The sequence below is a fragment of the Thamnophis sirtalis genome, unplaced genomic scaffold, assembly GCF_051295495.1.
Source record: "Thamnophis sirtalis isolate CommonGarterSnake01/CBP01778 unplaced genomic scaffold, rThaSir2_p1.2 scaffold_10, whole genome shotgun sequence".
Classification (NCBI taxonomy): Eukaryota; Metazoa; Chordata; class Lepidosauria; order Squamata; family Natricidae; genus Thamnophis; species Thamnophis sirtalis.
The window spans coordinates 58,220,134-58,240,486 of NW_028261390.1; the positions used below are offsets into that span (position 1 = coordinate 58,220,134).

The 20,353-nt window shown below is 40.0% G+C and overlaps 1 protein-coding gene across 1 annotated transcript; it reads right to left on the reverse strand.

Moving 5' to 3' along the window:
• Positions 1-778: 778 nt before the first annotated feature.
• Positions 779-18,963, reverse strand: NPY1R (neuropeptide Y receptor Y1). The gene is made up of 3 exons (XM_087724674.1): positions 18,626-18,963; positions 4,103-4,951; positions 779-3,586 (listed from the first exon to the last, which is right to left on the reverse strand). The coding sequence occupies exons 2-3, from the start codon at positions 4,796-4,798 to the stop codon at positions 3,131-3,133; spliced, it is 1,152 nt and encodes a 383-aa protein (XP_087580800.1). The 5' UTR covers positions 4,799-4,951; positions 18,626-18,963; the 3' UTR covers positions 779-3,130.
• Positions 18,964-20,353: the final 1,390 nt, after the last annotated feature.

The window sequence follows — 20,353 nt, forward strand, 5'->3', positions numbered from 1 at the left end:
TTCCCCAATAAAAGTGCTTTTAAGTTCTCTTATGATAAAAAATTTAGGGGCAAGGGACTGGATTTATTTTTTATTGTGGGAAGGAATACGTATGGTAGTTACAGCCATAAAGATTTCACAATAACAATTTAAAAATACTGCATTATAAATAATAAATATAACTGATAATAAATGAAAAACCATTGCCAAGAAAACTTTTGAAATGTTCTTACTTGGGTTTTGGCAGATTGGACCTCCAGATTGTGCTCTGACAATCCTACAGTTACAGCCTTGAACAGTTTTGCTCACTGTCACATATCACTGCAGTTAGACAATTAGGAGCTCTAAGTAACTGAATTATTTTTCAAGCAGAAATCATAATGAACACTGTGCCAGATATGTTTAAGAACAAAATAAATCATGAAATCTGAACTCTCATTATCACTGTAAATTGCAATTATGTTACTGATTTATGATTATGAGAGTGAATACCACTATCTTATTATCTTCTACTTCTTTCAAAATACGGATAAAACTGCTTATTAGATTAACACACACACACATGAATTAGTCCTGTAGTGAACGGGCAGATTAATTCCCTCATTATCCTCATCAACAATCAGAGATAATCCATTTCAACATGAGCTACATGCCATGGTCCTATATAGTGTCAGGCATGCACAAAAAATTCTGCTAGAAATAAAAATGGGTTGTATTTTAAAAACAAGACTGAAGTTTGGAGTAAAGGCTGAGAAGACAAATGAGGAATATTTTACACACACACACGCACACACACAGATCTGGGGATAGTACAAAAAGAACTGAGATGGAAATCTCCTTCAGGAAAAATAGCTATCTCTGAAAGAATAAGTTAAAACTGTAAAACTCTATGAAGCCCAGAATTACTGGGTTAAAATCGGCAGCCATGGAAATGAAATACATGAATTTAGCTATGAATATTGCATACAATATTATGGGTCTCTTTATAAAGTCTAATATAGTCTCTGTAATTATTGTTTCCATGAAAGCTCAGTTCTGGGATGCTTCATGCAAATTGGCATATCTGTAAGTCAGGTATTAGCAGCAGAAATGCCATCTAATTTAACCAAGATGATTAGGGGACTGGAGACTAAAACATACAATGAATGGTTGTAATTACACGGCATGGCTAGTCTAGTGAAGAGAAGGACCAGGGGAGACATGATAGCAGTGTTCCAATATTTGAGGGGCTGCCACAGAGAGGAAAGCTTCAAGTTACTTTTCAAAGCACCTGAAGGCCAGAGAAGGAATAATGGATGGAAACTGATCAAGGAGAGATTCAATCTGGAAATAAGGAGAAATCTTCTGACAATGAGAAAAATCAACCAATGGAACAGCTTGCCTTCAGAAGCTGTGGGACATTCATTGCTGGAAGCTTTCAAGAAGAGACTGGACTGCCATCTATCAGAAATGGTTCAGGGTCTCCTTAGGAAGGAGGATTGGACTAGAAAACCTACAAGGTTTCTTTCAACTCTGTTAATCCGTTAGATTTTTTCCGCTAGATTTTTTTTTAGATTTTAAATAGTTGTGTATGTCTTTTATAGGCAATTACTTAAAGCTAAAATGATTTTTTAAAACATTCTTTCTTTTACTATATTTCAAATTAAAGTTTCTGACTCTATCATTCATACTCCTGCAGGCTTCAAAATACACATTTTAAATGGCTTAAAAAGGCTGCGCAGCAGTGATGAAATTAACTTTTTTACTACCGATTCTGTGGGCGTGGTGTGGCTTCGTGGGCGTGGCTTTGTGGGCATGGCAGGGGAACGATACTACAAAATCTCCATTTCCACCCCACTCTGGGGCTAGCCAGAGGTGGCATTTGCCGGTTCTCTGAACTACTCAAAGTTTCCACTATCGGTTCTCCAGAACCTGCTGGATTTTACCCCTGCTGCACAGGCCACATACTTATGGCATAGTCACAGAGAGATACCGTGAGAACTGCAACTGGATCTCTTTTTTAAAAAGTGTAATAAGTATCATAAAGAAGAAACTCAGTGGGTTTATGATAATAAGGGAACTATATTGACTTTTTCTCCACTTAAAAACCATATAGTGGCGATTATTTTTACAAAGATAAAACATACAGGAATAGTTTGTTCTGATCCATAACTCTATTTACAAACACAACCATCAATGAAAATGTTGCATTATAAGTATTTAGAAAGACCATGGGATGCCTTAATTACTACTGAGGTAAATGCTGAAATGTCCCATCCAGAGAAAAACACCACAATGCCATGATTATGATGACTTGAAAAACAGGGTCATTTAGTTCACTGAGAAGTGATTCTTCACAAGTGTCCTAAAAAAAAATAGTTTTAAAATATGAGTGTTAGCCTAACCTGTTTCTACAATTCGTTCTATATTTTATTTAATTGCACAGAGGTTTTTAGGTTTGAATACTAAAAACCTTTAAGAAATGCATACCAACCTGTTTGTGTCAATTGTGAGAAAGCAGGAAATCCAGGCAGGTCAAATAAATATAAAGGTTTATTGCAAGCTTAAACTCTCACCAAGAATCTGAACTACTAACGTTCAAAGAAAATTGGTGGTAGATAAGAGTCAATGGAATTCAAGGTGGGCTGGAGTTAAATCTCTTGTAGGCGCGAAGTGACTGGAGACTGATGACACATTTGACTGCTCCTCAGGCTCAGTCTGTCCATCTCCTACAGTTTGATTTTATTTTAATATGATGCTCCTAGAATATATGACTAAAATTGACCTAGTTCAGTATGAAAATAAAATTTAAATAGAAGGCTTTATTGAACACTGTACAGCTTTCTTTCTTAGAATTTTTAATTATATAAATTCTATATTAATTATAGAGAATGTATATAATTATACAAAGGAATACTCTTAAATAATATACTGAATTGATAGAGAAATATATGAAAGCACAAATAGTTGGGGGGGGATTCCATTTCAGGCAGCAAAAGTGTCAATTTACTCTATAATATTAGAAAGAACTCTTCATTTAAAAATAGCAAACATGCAAAACAACAGCAACAGCAGAAACATGAAAATGACATTTCAGAATTGGTGGAAGAAAAATAAGCCTCTTTAGAATCTGGTGTTTGTTCATGAAACCATGTCAGTCATGACACAGCAGCTATATTTTTTCATCGGCATGGTCATTAATTTTTTTAAAAGTGAGAGGGCTGGCTTGCTTCAGGGAAGTCTTTGAAATATCTGTGTTCATTGTAGACATGGCTATTGTTTCATAGTCATCGACTCTGGTGTGGAAATCACAGAAACGAAAGAAAATCTGTAGATCCCGTTGAAAGTTCTTGTTGAGGAATCCATAGAAGATGGGATTCACACAGGTTGAGATCATAGCGGTAAGGTGACAGATTAAAAAGAGCAGATTATGGCTGCAGGCTGCAGGGAGAATTTCATGATTCCAGTCAAAGACCGTATTGAAGATGGTGAGTGGTAGCCAGCACACGGCAAATGCCACCACAATCGAGAGCAGCATAATATTGATCCTTTTTGTTTCGGTAGACCTGTATTTATTATCCCTCATCTTATCCACCATGTTGCTTCTTCTTTTTAAGCGAATATAGATCTGTGGAAAATAAGAATTCAGTAACAACCATGTAAGACATATCCGAGAGGTGCCATTTTGATAAGTATTGTATTGTTTATTTGGTTTATTTGTATGCCGCCCTTCTCCAGGAGGGACTCAGGGCGGCGAACAACTCAAGGGGGAAAGGGAACATAAACACAATACACATAATTAAAATACACGAAAATCACACAGCCATACCAGTCGAGAGGGGAGGGGAACTCATCAACCACAGGCCTGCTGGCACAGCCAGGTTTTGACGGCTTTCCGGAAGGCCTGGAGAGAGGTGAGGGTCCGGATCTCCATGGGGAGTTCATTCCAAAGGGCTGGAGCTGCTACAGAGAAGGCCCTCCCCCGGGTAGTAGCCAGATGGCATTGGCTGGTGGACGGAACCCGGAGGAGGCCGACTCTGTGAGATCTAACGGGTCTTTGGGAGGTAATTGGCAGCAGGCGGTCTCTCAAGTACCCTTAAACAAAGAACATGCAAAGTATGTGACAAAAGATACACTTCCTTACCTTTAAGTAGCAGATGAATATAAAACAAAGGGGCCCCAAGTATTGTATCACCAAGAGAATAGTAGTGTAGGACAGTCTGGCTGACTCCCATGGAAATGAATCCAAGCATACATATTTTCCCTTGTAGTCCTCTATGGTTATATTAGTGAAAGGTTCATCAGTTAAAACATGGTATACGAGGAAAGGCAAAGATGAGGCTATTGCTAGGATCCAGGTGGTGGCAATTCCAACATAAGCATGTCTGTTATTAGGCCTCCAGCCGCGAGGGTTGATAATCAACTGATGGCGTTCAATAGCTATGAGGACCAAGGAAAAAACAGAGACTGTGACAGAGACACACTGCACGAAAGGATTAAGTTTGCACATGGTCTCCCCAAAAACCCAGTGGTCCATTAGAGTATATACAAATGTGAAAGGAAGACACATGATAGTTATTAGGAGGTCTGAAAAGGACAGATTGACAATGAGAATGTTGGTCACATTGTGCATTTCCTTTTGCTTCAAGATTATAATAATTAATGCCAGATTTCCAAAAATGCCAAGAAGGATAACAACTCCATAAGCCAAGGCCAAGGTGAATACTATTGCCAAGGGCACCTGGCAGTCAACGTCCTGGAAATGTAAGCGACCAGAAGCCTCATTGGAGACGTTTTGAATAGAATTATTTCCTGTGAAGGAGAGGAGTGATGTATTCATATTGGATTCTTCTCTGAGATCACTCTGAGCGACAGTCTAATAGGCTGTTCAAAAGGCTTCTCTCAAGAAGTTGATTTTTTTCTTCTCATTACATAAACCACGGCAACGAAAGCTGCAACAGAAATGTTCCTGCCATTGATAATCTTGAAGGATCTGCAAAAAAGTGGAAAGTTCACATAATAATGTTTTAAGGTTATATCGAAAGATAATTCTGCAGGCATTTACTCAGAAGACTGCCCTTAGAGTATTTTGTTGATATCAATATGTCATTATTTTCGGTTATGAAAGAGTAATAACACCAAGAACAATAGATGAATTAACATCATGGACAATTATAGGATTATGGTATTAATTTTCATTAAATAAATTTGTTCAATTTGTTCAACTCTGTTCTCCCTAAAGCATCAAGACTGAAAAAAGTCGTATTGTTGTTATTGTACTTAATTAGAATTCATTATGTCTAAAGTCAGAAAGTGTTACCAGACTAAGATTCAACAACAGCAAATCCTCCTGAGGGAAAGTCTCTTAGGATTTTAAAACAATAGTCTAGCTCAGGAGTATCAAACTCAATTTCATTGAGGGCTGCATCAGGGTTGCGTTTTCACCTCAGAGGACCGGGAGGGGCGTGGCTGGGATGGCATGGCACAGCTAGGTCAATGTCATTTGTGTTTCTTGTAAAAAAGTTTTATTTTTTCTTTCCATATATATTCACAAATATACATTCTCAATATACATTCTCTAACTACTAACATTTGTCTGTTGACTTCTAACATTTATCCCAATTTGTTTAAAAATATAAAAAGCGCAATCGGGGTCCCTTTCTTACCACCCCTCATATCCATCTTATTTTGCAACAACCTTACTCCTTTCTTCCCGATCTCTGCCGTCCTCTTTCCTCCTCTTCTTCCTCTTTTCTTCTTCACCTCCCTCTCCCCCATTCCTCCTCTCTTCTTCTCTTTCTTACCCTCTCTCCTACTCTTACTACCCTTCCTTACTTCCTCTCCTTTACCCTTTCTTCTTTTCCCTTCTCGTTCTCCCTCTTTCCGTTTTTGCCCTTGCTTATTTTCTTCACTCTGATGGATTTTCAGGGGTAAAATACAAACTTCAGAAATTCCAGTGATCCCGGCTTCATATTTACATAAAAATAAATTTACATAAAATAAATTTCCTCTTCCACATTTTATTTCCCTATGATAATTCCACTTGTATCATCTTTTAAACTGTATATTTCTAGCTTAGTGCTTTCCTCCCCCACCCTTGATTTAATAATGTGTCATCTGGATTGCTTATTCTGTAATCTTCTCTTTTTTATTTATATTCCTTTTCTAACCAATCATAAAATCGCCCCCATGTCCTGAAGAACACCAATTCCTCTTTGTCCTTTATTATCAATGTCAGCCTGTTCATTTCTGCACAGTCCAATATTTTCTTTATTATCTCTCCTTCTGACAGGATTTTGTCTGTTTTCCAGTTCTGTGCAAATACAATTCTAGCTGCTATTATTACGTGTATAATCAAACATGTATCTTATTTACTATATTTCTCTGATAAGATACCCAATAAAAATACCTCTGGATCTCAACTCTACGTGTTGATGTTACATTTTCACTAACCATGTTTGTATTTAACCCAATAGCTTCTTGTATCCCTACACGTCTACCACATATGGACCCGGATTGTTGTTGGGGGCAATATGCTGACTCCTGCTTAGAGAGGGCTGAAAGCCCTATGAAGCGGTATATAAGTCTAACTGCTATTGCTATTGCTATATGGTAGTGTGATCCTGGCAACACTTTGAACATTTAGCTGATTTGTCCTTAAACATTTTTGCTAGTCAAATTCAATTTCATTGAGGGCTGTATCAGGGTTGCGTTTGACCTCGGAGGGCTGGGAGGGGGGTGGCTGGGGTGGGCATGGCCATGATGGGCACAGCCAACTCAATGTCATTTATGTTGTGGGTTAAGGCAGGACTTCCCTGAAACCCTCTCTCACTTTCATTATAATCTTCCTTCCTTCCTTCCTTCCTTCCTTCCTTCCTTCCCTCTTCATTCTCCTTCCCTCTTCCTTCTCCTCTTTCCTTATTTTTTTTCCTTGATCTCTTCCCATCTTTCTTCTTTTTCTTTGTCTTTCCTCTTTCCCTTTCTCCTTTCCTGTCCTTTCTTGCATGCTCAGATGCAAAAGGGAAAACATTTCTACTTTTGTTTTGTTTTTAGTTTGTTTTGCTAGCCTTCTGCCAGCAAAAATGGGACACAGGGGGACTGCCCCGAGTTCCATTTTTACTGGCAGAGGCACCACGGGCCGGTCCTTTGTTGTTTCCTGGCTGGTCCCCAAGACCAGATCTAATCACCATGTGGGCTGGATCCAGGCCGCAGACCTTGAGTTTAACATCCCTGGTCTAGCTGGATCTTCAAAGATTAATCCACTTCTATAAAAGTTTATTGGTAACAATCCTACCAAATTCAAATACAACGGTTTTGTGTTGCAAAGATTGGGCGGGATGGTTAAAATTAACTCTTTAACCCAGAAGTTGCTTTTTATTGTGTGTGCTTTATTCATTACTCTTTATTGTCCTTATGGACAGATAGAGATTGAGCTCAAAATTTCTGTTGTTAAGCAAGATAGGTGAAAAGTGAATTTTGCTCCATTGTAGGGCATTCGTTGCCACAGTTGAATCACTGCAGTCATTAAGTATGTAGCACTGGTATTAAATGAATTTAACTCTCCCATTGAATTGGCTTGTTAGAGATGGCCATAGGATGCTGCAACCCTCATAAATATGAATGAGTTGCCAAGCATCCAAATACTGATCATGTGATTTTCCCATTCTGATACTCCACAAGAATTTTCGGTCTCATCACAACAAAGGAAGCAAAGGTTTGCATCGGGTGGAAATGGTGAAAGTTAGACCAACAAAACAGAAATATAACAGTGCTATTACTCTGTTGCGTTGTAGCATTATGCAACACTTGGGAATGGAAGGCAAAAAGTAATTAAAAGTGAATGAAGGAAAATATTTTTTTAATTTTTTTTTGTTTTATCAATTTCATATATACATTCACAATTATATAATCTCATAACTGTTATTAATAATATGTATTTATAACAATTTTCCCTACTGTTGACAATATACTTGAAGATTGCTTTTTTATCATCTCATAGATCCATCTTATCTTACAACGGTCCTACTTCTTCTTCCCTCCCTCCCTCTTTCCTTCCCTCGTTTCTTCTCTCCTACTCCCCTTCCTTCCCTCCCTCCTTCCCCTTCCCTCTTTCTCTCCTTCCTTCCTTCCCTCCTTTCTTTTTTCCTTCTCTCCTTCCTTTCCCCCTTCCTTTCCTCCTTCCTTCCCCCCTTCCTTCTCTCCTACGTTCCCTCCTTCCTTCCCTCCTTTCTTCTCTCCTTCCCTCCTTGCTTCCCTCCTTCCTTCCCTCCTTGCTTCCCTCCCTCCTTCCCTCCCTCCTTCCTACCCCCTTTCTTCTCTTTCTTCTCTCCTTCCTGAATGAAGGAAAATATATGTGTCCTGGGATAATATTTTAGGATCCAATCTGAGTCAGCGTGTGGGACCAGAGTTTTTTCCAGCTGTTGGGCTTGTACTAGAGGCATCTTCAGGGAACCTGTCCATCTCCAGGATGTGAAGATTGAGAGAAATTCCCTGAGGGTGGGCTACAGCACAAGTCTGAAAGCTTGGAAGAACAAACCTCTAGTCAGATCGGATCCTGCAATATTTAAAAGTGCTCCGAGGTGTGCAGTAGCATCTGCCAGCAACATAGCAAATTAAACATAGCTTTTTCCGAGATCCCAGGGAAAGGGATCGTTCTTTAAGGAACTGCTTCCTTTAAGGAACTTCGGATAGATGCTACATTCTGGCTACTATACACACAGGACTTATCTTTTTACTTCCAGATCTAAAACAGTGCTGCCTAGACCTACTGCTGAGTGTGGCTTTTATGAATTATTTATGGAATTTTATTGGGTTTTTTTTTAAATAACTTTATCCTTTTGACTTATTCTTTGACATTTACAGCAGGGAGCAGCTAAAGGCAAATAAAGTTCTAAATGCTGGTAAAGCACATTTTTCTGCTTTTCTCCCTGGCCTTTGGAATCTCCTTGTATGAAGGAAAATAATGAAATGGAGCCATGCCTTGCCCTGCATTATGCTCAGCAATTGAATTTAAAAAAAAGCTATCCTGAATTACTTCATAATAATGTAATAATTGGGTTAAATGCCATTAAATAACCCTTCTATAAAATATTCCTCTTGTTTGACAAAATATATCATTAGTAACTTGTAAGAAAAGAAGAAGTAAAAAGATCACCACAGTTCCTAGATAGGTTATAAACAAATGAAAACATCTGCATTTTTAATGATAATCAACTTATTTATTTATGCTTCATTTTTAAATACATCTTAGGTTTTAGGTCTGAGCTGCAAAAATAATTTGGTCAAAGTGCTCCAAGCCTTGCAGGGGTACATCATGTTTCTGCTCACTATTAAAGCTGCCTGACCATTTTCAAACTTCCATGAGAGTCTGAAAAAAAAGTCAACCCTTCTCTTTTAAGCTCACCTGAAGTCTGACTTCTGGGAAAACAAGAAATGAAATAACTTGTGTAGTTTAAAATGTTTAAAACTGTTCATTCCACCTTTTTAGGATGCGCTTCTTAGATGACCATCATACAACATGAAATTTAGCATGCAGGAAGTGCTTCTGGATCCTGTCAAAAAACATATTTGCCCAGCACTGAACATTTGAGGAGATGATATAGGAAATGAAGGATTGTATTTGATGAGAGCATTTGCCACCATTGTTGACTCTTAGAAACCATATAGGTAGATTCCTCCATGTCGTGACCCGACAAATGCATGCACGACAAAGCGCGCTGACAAAACCGCGGTGAGAACACCGCGACATCATAAACGCGCCCACAACAACGCACTGACAAAACCGTGCCCACAAAAGCGCGATTTAAGTTGAGGTAAGGGTTAGGGTTAGGGTTATTAGGTTGTTATTAGTTGTTTGTTGAAGGCACGCTTTTGTCGGCACACTGTTGTCGGTGCTCTTCTGCGTGCATTCGTCGGCGCAATTTCAACCTTGCAGTTTTCTCGCCGCGGTTTCGTCAATGCGCTTTTGTCGAGCGCACATTTGTCAGTGAACCCCTCCATGTAACCCTAACCTGGTCTTTTAGGTGTTCCAACAGGTCACCCATTGCCCCTGTGATTGAGACTCTCCACCTTGAAACTGTTCATTCTCTTCTCTTTTCTTCCAACTTTCTTTACCATCAGAGCCTTTTTTATAGAGCTAGGTTTTTGCATAAGTATCCAAAGTAGGATAATTTGAGCCTGGTCATTTGTGCCTCAAGTGAGATCTCTGGGTTGTTTTATTTGATGATATATTAGGTTTTATAATTATTATTATTTTGGGGTAGGATTTGTTCAGGAATTGCAGTAGGATGGAAGAGTAATTCCTTTAAGACAAGGGTGTCAAATTCAAGGTCAATAGGCCAGATCTGGCCTGTGTTTAGATCTGGTCTGTGGGGCCACACTAGGAACAGCAAAGGTTGGGCCACAGTGCCTCTGCTAGTGAAAATGGAGCTTGTGGGGGGGACTGCGTGCAAAAACAGGGCCCGAGAGCTGCATATATCCCCTTCGAAGCTCCATTTTCTTCGGCAGACAGCTGGAGACTGTTGCAGCTGAAAATGGGGCCGCATGAGTCCCTCCTCCCCCAAGCTCTGTTTTCAATAGCAGACGGCTAGCAAAACAAACTAAAAGGAGAAATGCTTCTTCTTTTGTATTTGAGCATGCAAGAAGAGACAGGGAAAGAGAAAGGGAAAAAGGAAAGGAAAAGGAAAAGGAGAAAAGATGGGAAGAGACCAAGGAAGGAAAAATAAGAAAAGAGGGGAAGGAACAAGAAAGCAGAAGGAAGGCGATAGAAAAAAGAAGAGAAGAGAAGAGAAGAGAAGGAAGGAAGGAAGGAAGGAAGGAAGGAAGGAAGGAAGGAAGGAAGGAAGGAAAAAAGGAAGGAAGGAAGGAAGGAAGGAAGGAAGGAAGGAAGGAAGGAAGGTTGTCATGAGTGAGGGAAATCTTGCCCCTGACCCGAGAGACATTGAGCTGGCCATGTCCATGCTGGCCACGCTTACCCCAGCCCCCTGACGTCACAACTCTGATGTGGCCCTCAATTAAATTGAGTTTGACACCCCTCCTATAAGAAAAGAGCCGGAAACATTTCTGCTGTGAAAGTCAGAGATGTTTTACATGTATACACAGAACTGCATAGGTTTTTCAAGCAAATAAACAACAGTTAACAATCAATGTGATTATTTGGTAGAAAGCCTTCTTGTGCCTTCATTATACTTGTCTTCGTTATACATTTTCCTCAGAATTTCTCTGAGCAGATTGGCACTTTGGTTCATTCCTGTAAGAACCTTTATCCATAGAAACCTAAAGATGCTTTTTCCAAAGGCAACTGGACTTTGTCCTTGAAGATGTTTCATTTCTCATCCAAGAAGCTTCCTCAGTTCTGACTAAAGTTCTTAACTTTAAACAAAAATAAAGTTGTGATTTACTTTTGTTTTTCAGGGAGAAGGACATGCCGGTTGTATTTTCATATTTATTTCATATTTTCAGGGTGTTTTTTTAAAAAATAATTGGGGTCTATGCAAAATAGAACTAACCTACCTTTTTTCAAATTCAGAGTGGACTTGATTCAACATGTTATGTGAACATAAATCTTCACTTTGAGATTTATGGAAAGGAGATTAAAACTTGTCCTCGCACAGATATTCCATTACTGCTCTATTTCTGCTGGCATTTATCTTGAGGCGAAGTCGTAACTTATCTTTATAAATTTGAAAACTTTAAAAGTTGGGTTCTGCAGGATGACAATAAATTGTGTTATTATACAGGTTGATTAGAAATCAGCTACATGCTGTACAGAGGTGGGTTCCTACCAGTTCGCACCTATTCGGTAGAACCAGTTCGTCAAATCTACCGAACCGGTTAGAAGAGGTTCCACCAGTGGACCCGGAAAGCAGGCCACACCTACAGAAGAGGTTCCAAAAATTTTTGAAACCCACCACTGGTCCTTGGATATGATTATTCTATACTATCATGCTCATATTTATAAAACTCAGTGCCTCTGTGAAAGGTAAGGATGACTACTGCGTTTGTGGTGCAATCAGAACATTGCGTGTGTTGAAGTTGTTTTAACGCAAACCAAAGATGCCTTTTAAAAAACAAGTTTACATCATATTCTTATGCATGCCAGTGCTGTGCGTGAGGTAATTTAAGGTGGTTCTGCCAAGTGTCGTCGGCATCTTCATATCCAGTCACATGGGCGGCAAGCTACTCCCACAAAGGAGGCCACACCCACAGAGTAGGTTCGAACAATTTTTGAAACCCACCGCTGATGCTGTAGCCTCCAAAAGGTAAAACCTTTTTTTCCCCTTGCACACTATAGTTTTCTTGTGGAGCACCAGATCTGCAAATCTGAGTGAGTAAATGGAACAATAATTGCATGTATGCATTGAATGATATGCCAATAACTCCTGTGAATTCTGTGGCCTGAATTCTAATTTTTCCACTACAAATAGATACATTTCTCCCAATTTGGTGAGAATTATCTAAATCCTCTATAAACCTGCTCCTTAAGCAGGAGGAAGATGAACCTGTTGATCCTGTATGGTTTGTGATTGTGGTCTTAATGATGATCTCATTTCAGTGTTAAGTTTCTTTTTAACTTTGCCATTTTTTCTTCCCTCAGCAAAGCTTCAGAGAGAGAAAAAGAACAAGCACGGTCTCATTAGTATTGCACTGTCCCCAGGGTTCTTGCAAGAAAATTGTTTTACTAGTTAATATTCCTTCTGGGGATGCAGAAACAGTAAGAGTATAAACACAAATAACCCCTGAGATTTCTTTAATCTCAGTCGGAACGGCCATCTGGGGAAAGGTCAGTCACTGGGATTAAGGGAAAAAAATAAACAGAATAGAGAAATTAAAGGGAAAAGTGCAGAACAATATTTATCATACAAATTAAATAAAGATAGAGAAGAATCTTATGTATTATACAACAGTGTATTATATTTATAATTTATAAACACAAAGTTACAGTATAGTAAACTTTAGGTTTACAAAGACGACGCAAAACAACAAAACCCCAAGAATCAAAGAAGTCAGCACTTAACCGAGTTGTCTTTGTTCCAATTAGTCTGGATTCTTGCTGCTCTTCTAAAGTTATCCTATATTATTTGAAAGTGAAATCGTTTTGGAGGTGAAAACGTGTTCTTTGATATAACGTAATAAATTATTAGCTTCCAATTGACTTAAAGCAAGCTATTGTAAATGGCTTCACTCTGTAACTATTCCTGCTTTTGAATTCATCTTTGAATTGCCAAGATATCTGCAAGAATACTTTCAGCAATACTTTATATCAGAGGTGGGTTCCTACCAGTTCGCACCTGTTCGGTAGAACCGGTTCGTCAAATCTACCGAACCAGTTAGAAGAGGTTCCACCAGTGGACCCGGAAAGCAGGCCACACCTACAGAAGAGGTTCCAAAATTTTTTGAAACTCACCACACACACACACACAGAGAGAGAAAGAGAGAGAGAGAGAGAGAGAGAGAGAGAGAGAGAGAGAGAGAAAGAAAGGAAGAAATAAATAAATAAAGAAAAAAAGAAAAAAAGAAAAAAAGAAAAAAAGAGAGAGAGATGAAGAAAAAAAGGAAAAAGGGACAGAGAGACAAAAGGAAGGAGAGAGAGAGAGAGAGAGAGAGAGAGAGAGAGAGAGAGAGAGAGAGAGAGAGAGAGAGAGAACACATGGCCAGCAAGCCACTCCCACCAGGTCACATGGCCGGCAAGCCATTCCCACAAAGGAGGCCACACCCACAGAGTAGGTTCAAAAATTTTTTGAAACCCACCACTGCTTTATATCCCTCATTTTAGATAAACAGCAAACTGTGGCATTACAAACATTGCTGAAAGATGATATTCAGCATCCTCCTCCATCAGCAAGTCTGGTTTGGTCTGTTGGAATTGTCATCATCAGTATCAGACAAAGGGTTCTCCATTTTGTTCGGAAGAATGCACTATGATGCTCAGCATACTTAATATAAAAGTAATGCTGCAGTCTTAAGGGTTAATTTGATTACATTACTCAAGAAACACTTTCAGTTAGATAACAAGTTTCCCTTAGTTAATCATTGTTTGAAACATATACCAGTATTTAAATTGCAGATGAAAAGCTGTTTATTATAAAAAAATCATTCTCCTCCTAAAGGGGAAGAGACACGATTTGTTAGAATACTTTACAGTCTCACATGCTCTAAAAGCAAACAAAGCTTAACACTCTTTTTTAACCTACTTACCTACTAACCTACAAGTGGTAAGGTTCCCCTCGCACATATGTGCTAGTCTTTCCCGACTCTAGGGGGCGGTGCTCATCTCCATTTCAAAGCTGAAGAGCCAACACTGTTAAAAGATGTCTTCGTGGTCATGTGGCAGGCATGACTAAATGCCGAAGGCTCACTGAACACTGTTATCTTCCCACCAAAGGTAGTCCCTATTTTTCTACTTGCATTTTGAACTGCTAGGTTGGCAGAAGCTGGGACAACTAATGGGAGCTCGATCCCTATGTGGCGCTAGGGATTCAAACCGCTGAACTGCCAAACTTTCTGATCAACAATTCAGAGTCTTCACCACTGAGCCACTACGTCCCTTCTGCAGGTGCACATATATGAACATAAACTAAACTGATCAATTAATGGAATTAAAGTCATGCCAGAAACAGGTTAATATGTTTATATATGAGGGACAGGCAATCTATCTATTCCTTCAAAGTTAATCCAGTATAATCACTGAGAGAAAGACACTCATTTTAAAACATTTTAGGATTATACTTAGAATTGCTGCTTTATATAAAAGATGTTATATATCAAATGGCATAGATACAGTTCAAGAAACATACAATTGTTGATTAGCAGTGCTTATATCCTACCTCGTTTTCATCCAGTAAACCTTTCCTTAATTGCCTGCTGGGCCCAATCTGGACAGATATCTCTTAACAGTCATTTCAAGTACAAGTCAAACCCACACAGGCATATTTTTTTTCTCTCCTAAAGCAGCCTAATAATAGCTGCTAATAACCAGATGCTCATTTCCGACCAGGTGTGGCTGAGTTTCTGAGTATTTGCTGCAGCCCAAGGAGATCACAGTCATTAGCCAGCTTATCAATTAGTCCACTTAATTAAAGGATCCAGGAAAGAAGATGGGGGAAGTGATTCATAACTCAATCCAAAAATCAATTCACACCATATATTGGGGGAAAGGCTTAGTTCTGCAATTATGTGTGCATGCTTATCTGGGAATAATTCCTGATCTCCCTTTTGCTAATACATAACATTTTATGTATTTTCAGAAGTAATCTCCCAGTGGAGATTCGTACCCTCACCACCCTTCAGACCTTCCGCATAGCCCTCAAAACCTGGCTGTCCCGACAGGCCTGGGACTAAAGACTTCAACCCACCCGAATTGTATGAATGTTGTGTTTTTAACGATGTACTGTCTTATGTGTTTAATTTGTATGTCCTCCCTTCCTTTTGAACTGTAAGCCGCCCTGAGTCCCCCCAGGGAAAAGGGCGGCATATAAATAAAACTACCTACCTACCTACCTACCTACCTACCTACCTACCTACCTACCTACCTACCTACAGGGTGAGTCAACTATTACTTGAATCTAGTCTTAGCATAACCTGAAATTTGCACAGACCTGTTCTAGCTTATCCCAACAAAATGCCCTTCATATGTCCCTGATTATAATTCCTAAGCAATTTAAGGACACCTGTTGTCCTTAAGGGCCGCCCAAGAGAAAATAGCCTCCCAATACCACTTTCTTCTCATTCTCTCTTGTTCCATTCTATTTTTTTTCTCTATTGTGTGTATTGGTCTAAGTCAATGACATAGTAAATACAGTGGATAAATATTTAAAAAATGAAATAACTCTTGGGGTTACATTTTAAGTGATTCAAGAAAATAAAATATAAAGTGTCAGTCAATTATTTTAAAAACGGAAGATACCGTTTGTGGGGAACGGGAATAATTCCTGAGCCCATTGCTATCCAGAAGAATATGTGACTCATGGACTCTGGTCCATCTAAATCCTGTATCTTTTCTTCTTTTTCTTCCAACAATCTGTTTTAAATTTCTGAGCCTGCAAACTGATTATATCAGTATCATGGAAGTCTCTATTTTTCCTTGAAAGACCGTCTGTCTTCCCCACTTTTGTAACGTATTTCCTGAAGAGATGTGGAATGCTTGAGAATTTGGCTACAATTTTATATATTTGGGGTTTGGTATAATAAAGTTTTGGTAGGAGCTAATCAGCACGACTTGTTTCTAAGTAAAATTGCTGTATATTAAACTGCACAACTGAACTACACTGATCACTACAGTCTATAATTAAATGCAGTCTAATTCATTGGAATGTCACTTCTGGAGAAGATGGGCGGTAAATAAACAAAACAACTGTTGTCATTAGAACTGGTAATATTAATAGTAGAATTTCCAAGACAGACTCGTACTATCGTCCTCAATATTATTTTAATCACAGTGTAACTTATTTCTAATAAAAGTGTAGACAAAAAGATGCACAGCTACAACTCACAATGCATTTGTAGGGAGCCAAACCAACCGAAACTCAGGGTGCATAGGATATGCTCATGTCTAGTATTAGGATAGTTGAAAAAGATAAAGAAAAATATGTGAGAGTTTGAAGTTTATTTTTTAAACTACTGTCTACAAGGCGCTCTGGCACAAGTATCTCCTTATTAATATATTGTCCCTGAGTTCATGAATGCATGGATAAATCTGTAGGAATGAACAGGCATATAAATTAAAGCCAGCATGGAAACTCCGAGGGTTACAAAGTTGTCATGCTCCAAATATATTAGATTTTAAGTCCCAGAAATCAAGCATTCAAGGTTTTTTGGGAGTGCCAGATAGGTATATTGTGGCTGAAGGCTAACAGTAGAAACTGATTGATTATGGTATCATGGATCTAGCTAGATAATGCTTGGTAGCAATGCCCTCCCTCCCCCCCAAAAAAACTATCATTTTGTTTTTTCCAATACATGTTTTTGTGATTTTTCAGTCTAGCCTACAGCCTGGGATTTTTAGTGGTCTCTGTCTCTTTCTTCACTGTTCCAAATCAACCCAATTCATTTAGATTTCCATCACTTGTGATGATGACTCCATATTTTCTTTAATTTGTTTTTCAACTGTTTTCTTATTCTCTTGTCTTTTGAAGCGGTCACTGTTACAGGCACAAGTTTTCATTCCCTTCCTTCCTATGCTTTCTCTTCCAGGGACCTCTTTGGTGTCCTTGTTCATTCACAGCAACTTGACAGAGACACACCCATACTCCATCTCTCTGCCCATCTGCCTCCTTCAGCTCAATATAGAAAATTGAAGTCTTGGCTTGTTTTAAACATTAACCCCAGAATGAACCAAAATTACAGAACACCTGGATGCTTAAGGAACAGTGGGAGAGGTTGAAATACCATCCTTCCCTTTCTCTAGCAAAGAAAAGGTCAAAGTAAACAGATTTCTTGCCTTACATCCTGAGACCTAAAGAAAATCAGGAGGCAGGCAGATATTTTCCATGTTCACTCCCACTATCCTTGGCCCATGATGGAAATTGGACTTAAAGCAAATGAGTGATGCTCCTTGGCTTCAGAGACTAACTTAGACAATGCTTTTTTTCTCCATTCCACCAAAAGTGGAACTCAGCCTTGGTTTTTCTCTCCTGCCCATGATAGCCTTTCCGAAAAAACCTGGTTATTCTGACCCTCTCTTTATTATCGTAGCCTCACCACCCTCCAGACCTTCCGCACAGCCCTTAAGTTCTGGCTATCCAGATATAGTCAGGCCTGGGGTTAGATTGTAATCCGTCCCCACCCGAATGATGAATGTTGTGTTCTATTTTTAATTATGTATTGTTTTATGTCTCACTGTTTGTATTCCCCTCCCCATGAATTGTAAGCCGCCCTGAGTCCCCCCAGGGAAAAGGGCGGCCTATAAATAAACTTTTCAATTCAATTAGAAAGGTGACACTCCAACCTTCCCCCCCCCCCAGTTCCTTAATCCAGAGGAATCGTCCCCACCTTGGTTCATTGTGGGGTTAATGTTTGAAACAGGCAAACAGGTCAAGACCTCAAGCAGTACTTCCAGTGATCAAAGACGCGCAGGATACTTAGTGATAAAATATTTCCCCCCATATCTCCTGCGCTATGATTTCCCGTGGTTTCCAGGCGGACGAAGCTGGGAAGAAACTAGTCTCTCTTTCTCAGCTGTTCCACGGCACAACAGACGCGCTCCTTCGCAGCGTCTCGCCAGCTTCGAACCTGCCGAATACCAGAACTCTGGCCGGGGTGGGGATGGTGGGGCTTGGACGGAGAAAGGGATACATTGGCAGGAGCTACCGATCCCCCCCCCCCACTCTCGCCCTCAATTTCGCCTGTCTCTTCCTAACCTCTTCTTTTACCCAAAGATCGGGAAGTTTGGAGGCTGGAGAAGAAGTGTTCCAAAGCTTGTGAGCTGCAGCGGCTGACTAAGAACTGGCTTCAGAAAACTCCAGGCAATTCAGAGCATCCTTAACCGCCACCTCGGTGGATTCCATCCCCACAACTGCACGCGTGGAACATAGAATGGAAACTCGCATCAAGTTTACGGGACTCGCTTCGTTCTCCCCAGTCGGCATGGAAAGAACGGGCAAATTCTGATGCTGCAGAATTTCAGGACGGAGAGGAGAAACGCAGTCATTAAAAAAAAAAGGAGCCTTACCTGACTTTTCCTTCCCAGCTCCGCTTGTTTTGAAAGCATCCGGGAGGCTGGTGCAAACAGATGGCGGGGGACCTGTCGAAGGCAGACCGGGACAGTCGGGCTGGCACTCGCCTGCTGTCTATCCTGAAGCTGAGTGGGGGGACCAAGAGGCTTCCTCCACCCCCCCACCTTAAAGATGAACACCTTCTTGCCCGGCTGTCAGATCATAGGCGGTGATTTGAAGGTGAAGAGCACCCGCGCACGGCAGGTCACCCGAAGACCCCCCATTCAGAAGTGGGTTGTCTAATCTTGCTGGAATAAACGTCCTTAAGTCTTGGGGACTATGGCAGGAGAGGCAGAGGGGAAAGGATGCCTTCTCGGGAGTGGTTTCTGAACGCGGGTGATACTGGGCGTCATGGTTTGCGAGGGAGCGCCACCTTGTGGCCAAACACATCATTACTAAACCAATCTCGGAATGTAATAATTACAGAATAGAATAGAGCCGGAAGGGACCTTGGAGGTCTTCTAGTCCAGCCCCCGGATCAAGCAGGAGAACCTATACTATTTTAGATAAGTGACTGTCTAGACTCTTCTTCAAAACCTCCAGTGATGGACCGCCCACAATTTCTGGAGGCAAGCTGTTCCACTGGTTAATTATCCTCACTATTAAGAAGTTTTTCCTCAATTGCTTCTCTCTTTGATTAGTTTCCTTCCATTGTTTCCCTCTGGTGCTTTGGAGAATAATTTGACCCCCTTCTTCATTGGGGCAGCCCCTCAAATACTGGAATACTGCCATCATGTCACCTCTATTTATTCATTTCTTTAGACTAGACAGCCAGACCCAAAACCGGCAGCCATTCTTCGTATGTTTTAGTCTCCAGGCCTTTAATCGTCTTACTTGCTCTGAACTTTTTCCAAAGTCTCAATATCTTTTTTGCAGAATGGTGTCCAAAATTGGTTGCAGTATTCAGGTGTGGTCTTACTAGGGTTTTGTTAAGATTGGGGGGGGGGGTAGATAGAAGGCTGTGGTACAGTTCACTAGACAAATAGAAACAGTGGGGCTAACTCTCCATCTTATGATGTTCCAGATGTTGCTTGCCTATGGTCCTCAAAATCTTTCACTCTGTCCATTCTGGCTGGAAAGTTGGAATTTCAACAGTACCTGTAAGGTGGCAAATAATCTAGACTTAGTTAAGCTCAGCTTTCTGATCCAGTTCAAAATGTAAATAGTTTTCTGCGCTTTCTTGTTCATTTCTTAATAATATTTTTTTAAAAAAATTCTATGTTCAGATAAATGGACAGATAATAATATAATTAAAATGGTGGAATCTCATATTCAGCCTTCCTTTAATATCTTCCAGATATACCAGCGAATGACCTTGTCTAGGATTGGGAGGTAAGTGGTCTTGGACCTATTGAGGTGGCTGGAAGACTATTTATTTATTTGTCAAACATGTACAACATAAAGAAGTATATGTATGGACCAGAGGTGGGTTCCTACCAGTTCGCACCTATTCGGTAGAACCGGTTCGTCAAATCTACCGAACCGGTTAGAAGAGGTTCCACCAGTGGACCCGGAACGCAGGCCACACCTACAGAAGAGGTTCCAAAAATTTTTGAAACCCACCACTGGTCCTTGGATATGATTATTCTTCACTATCATGCTCATATTTATAAAACTCAGTGCCTCTGTGAAAGGTAAGGATGACTACTGCGTTTGTGGTGCAATCAGAACATTGCGTGTGTTGA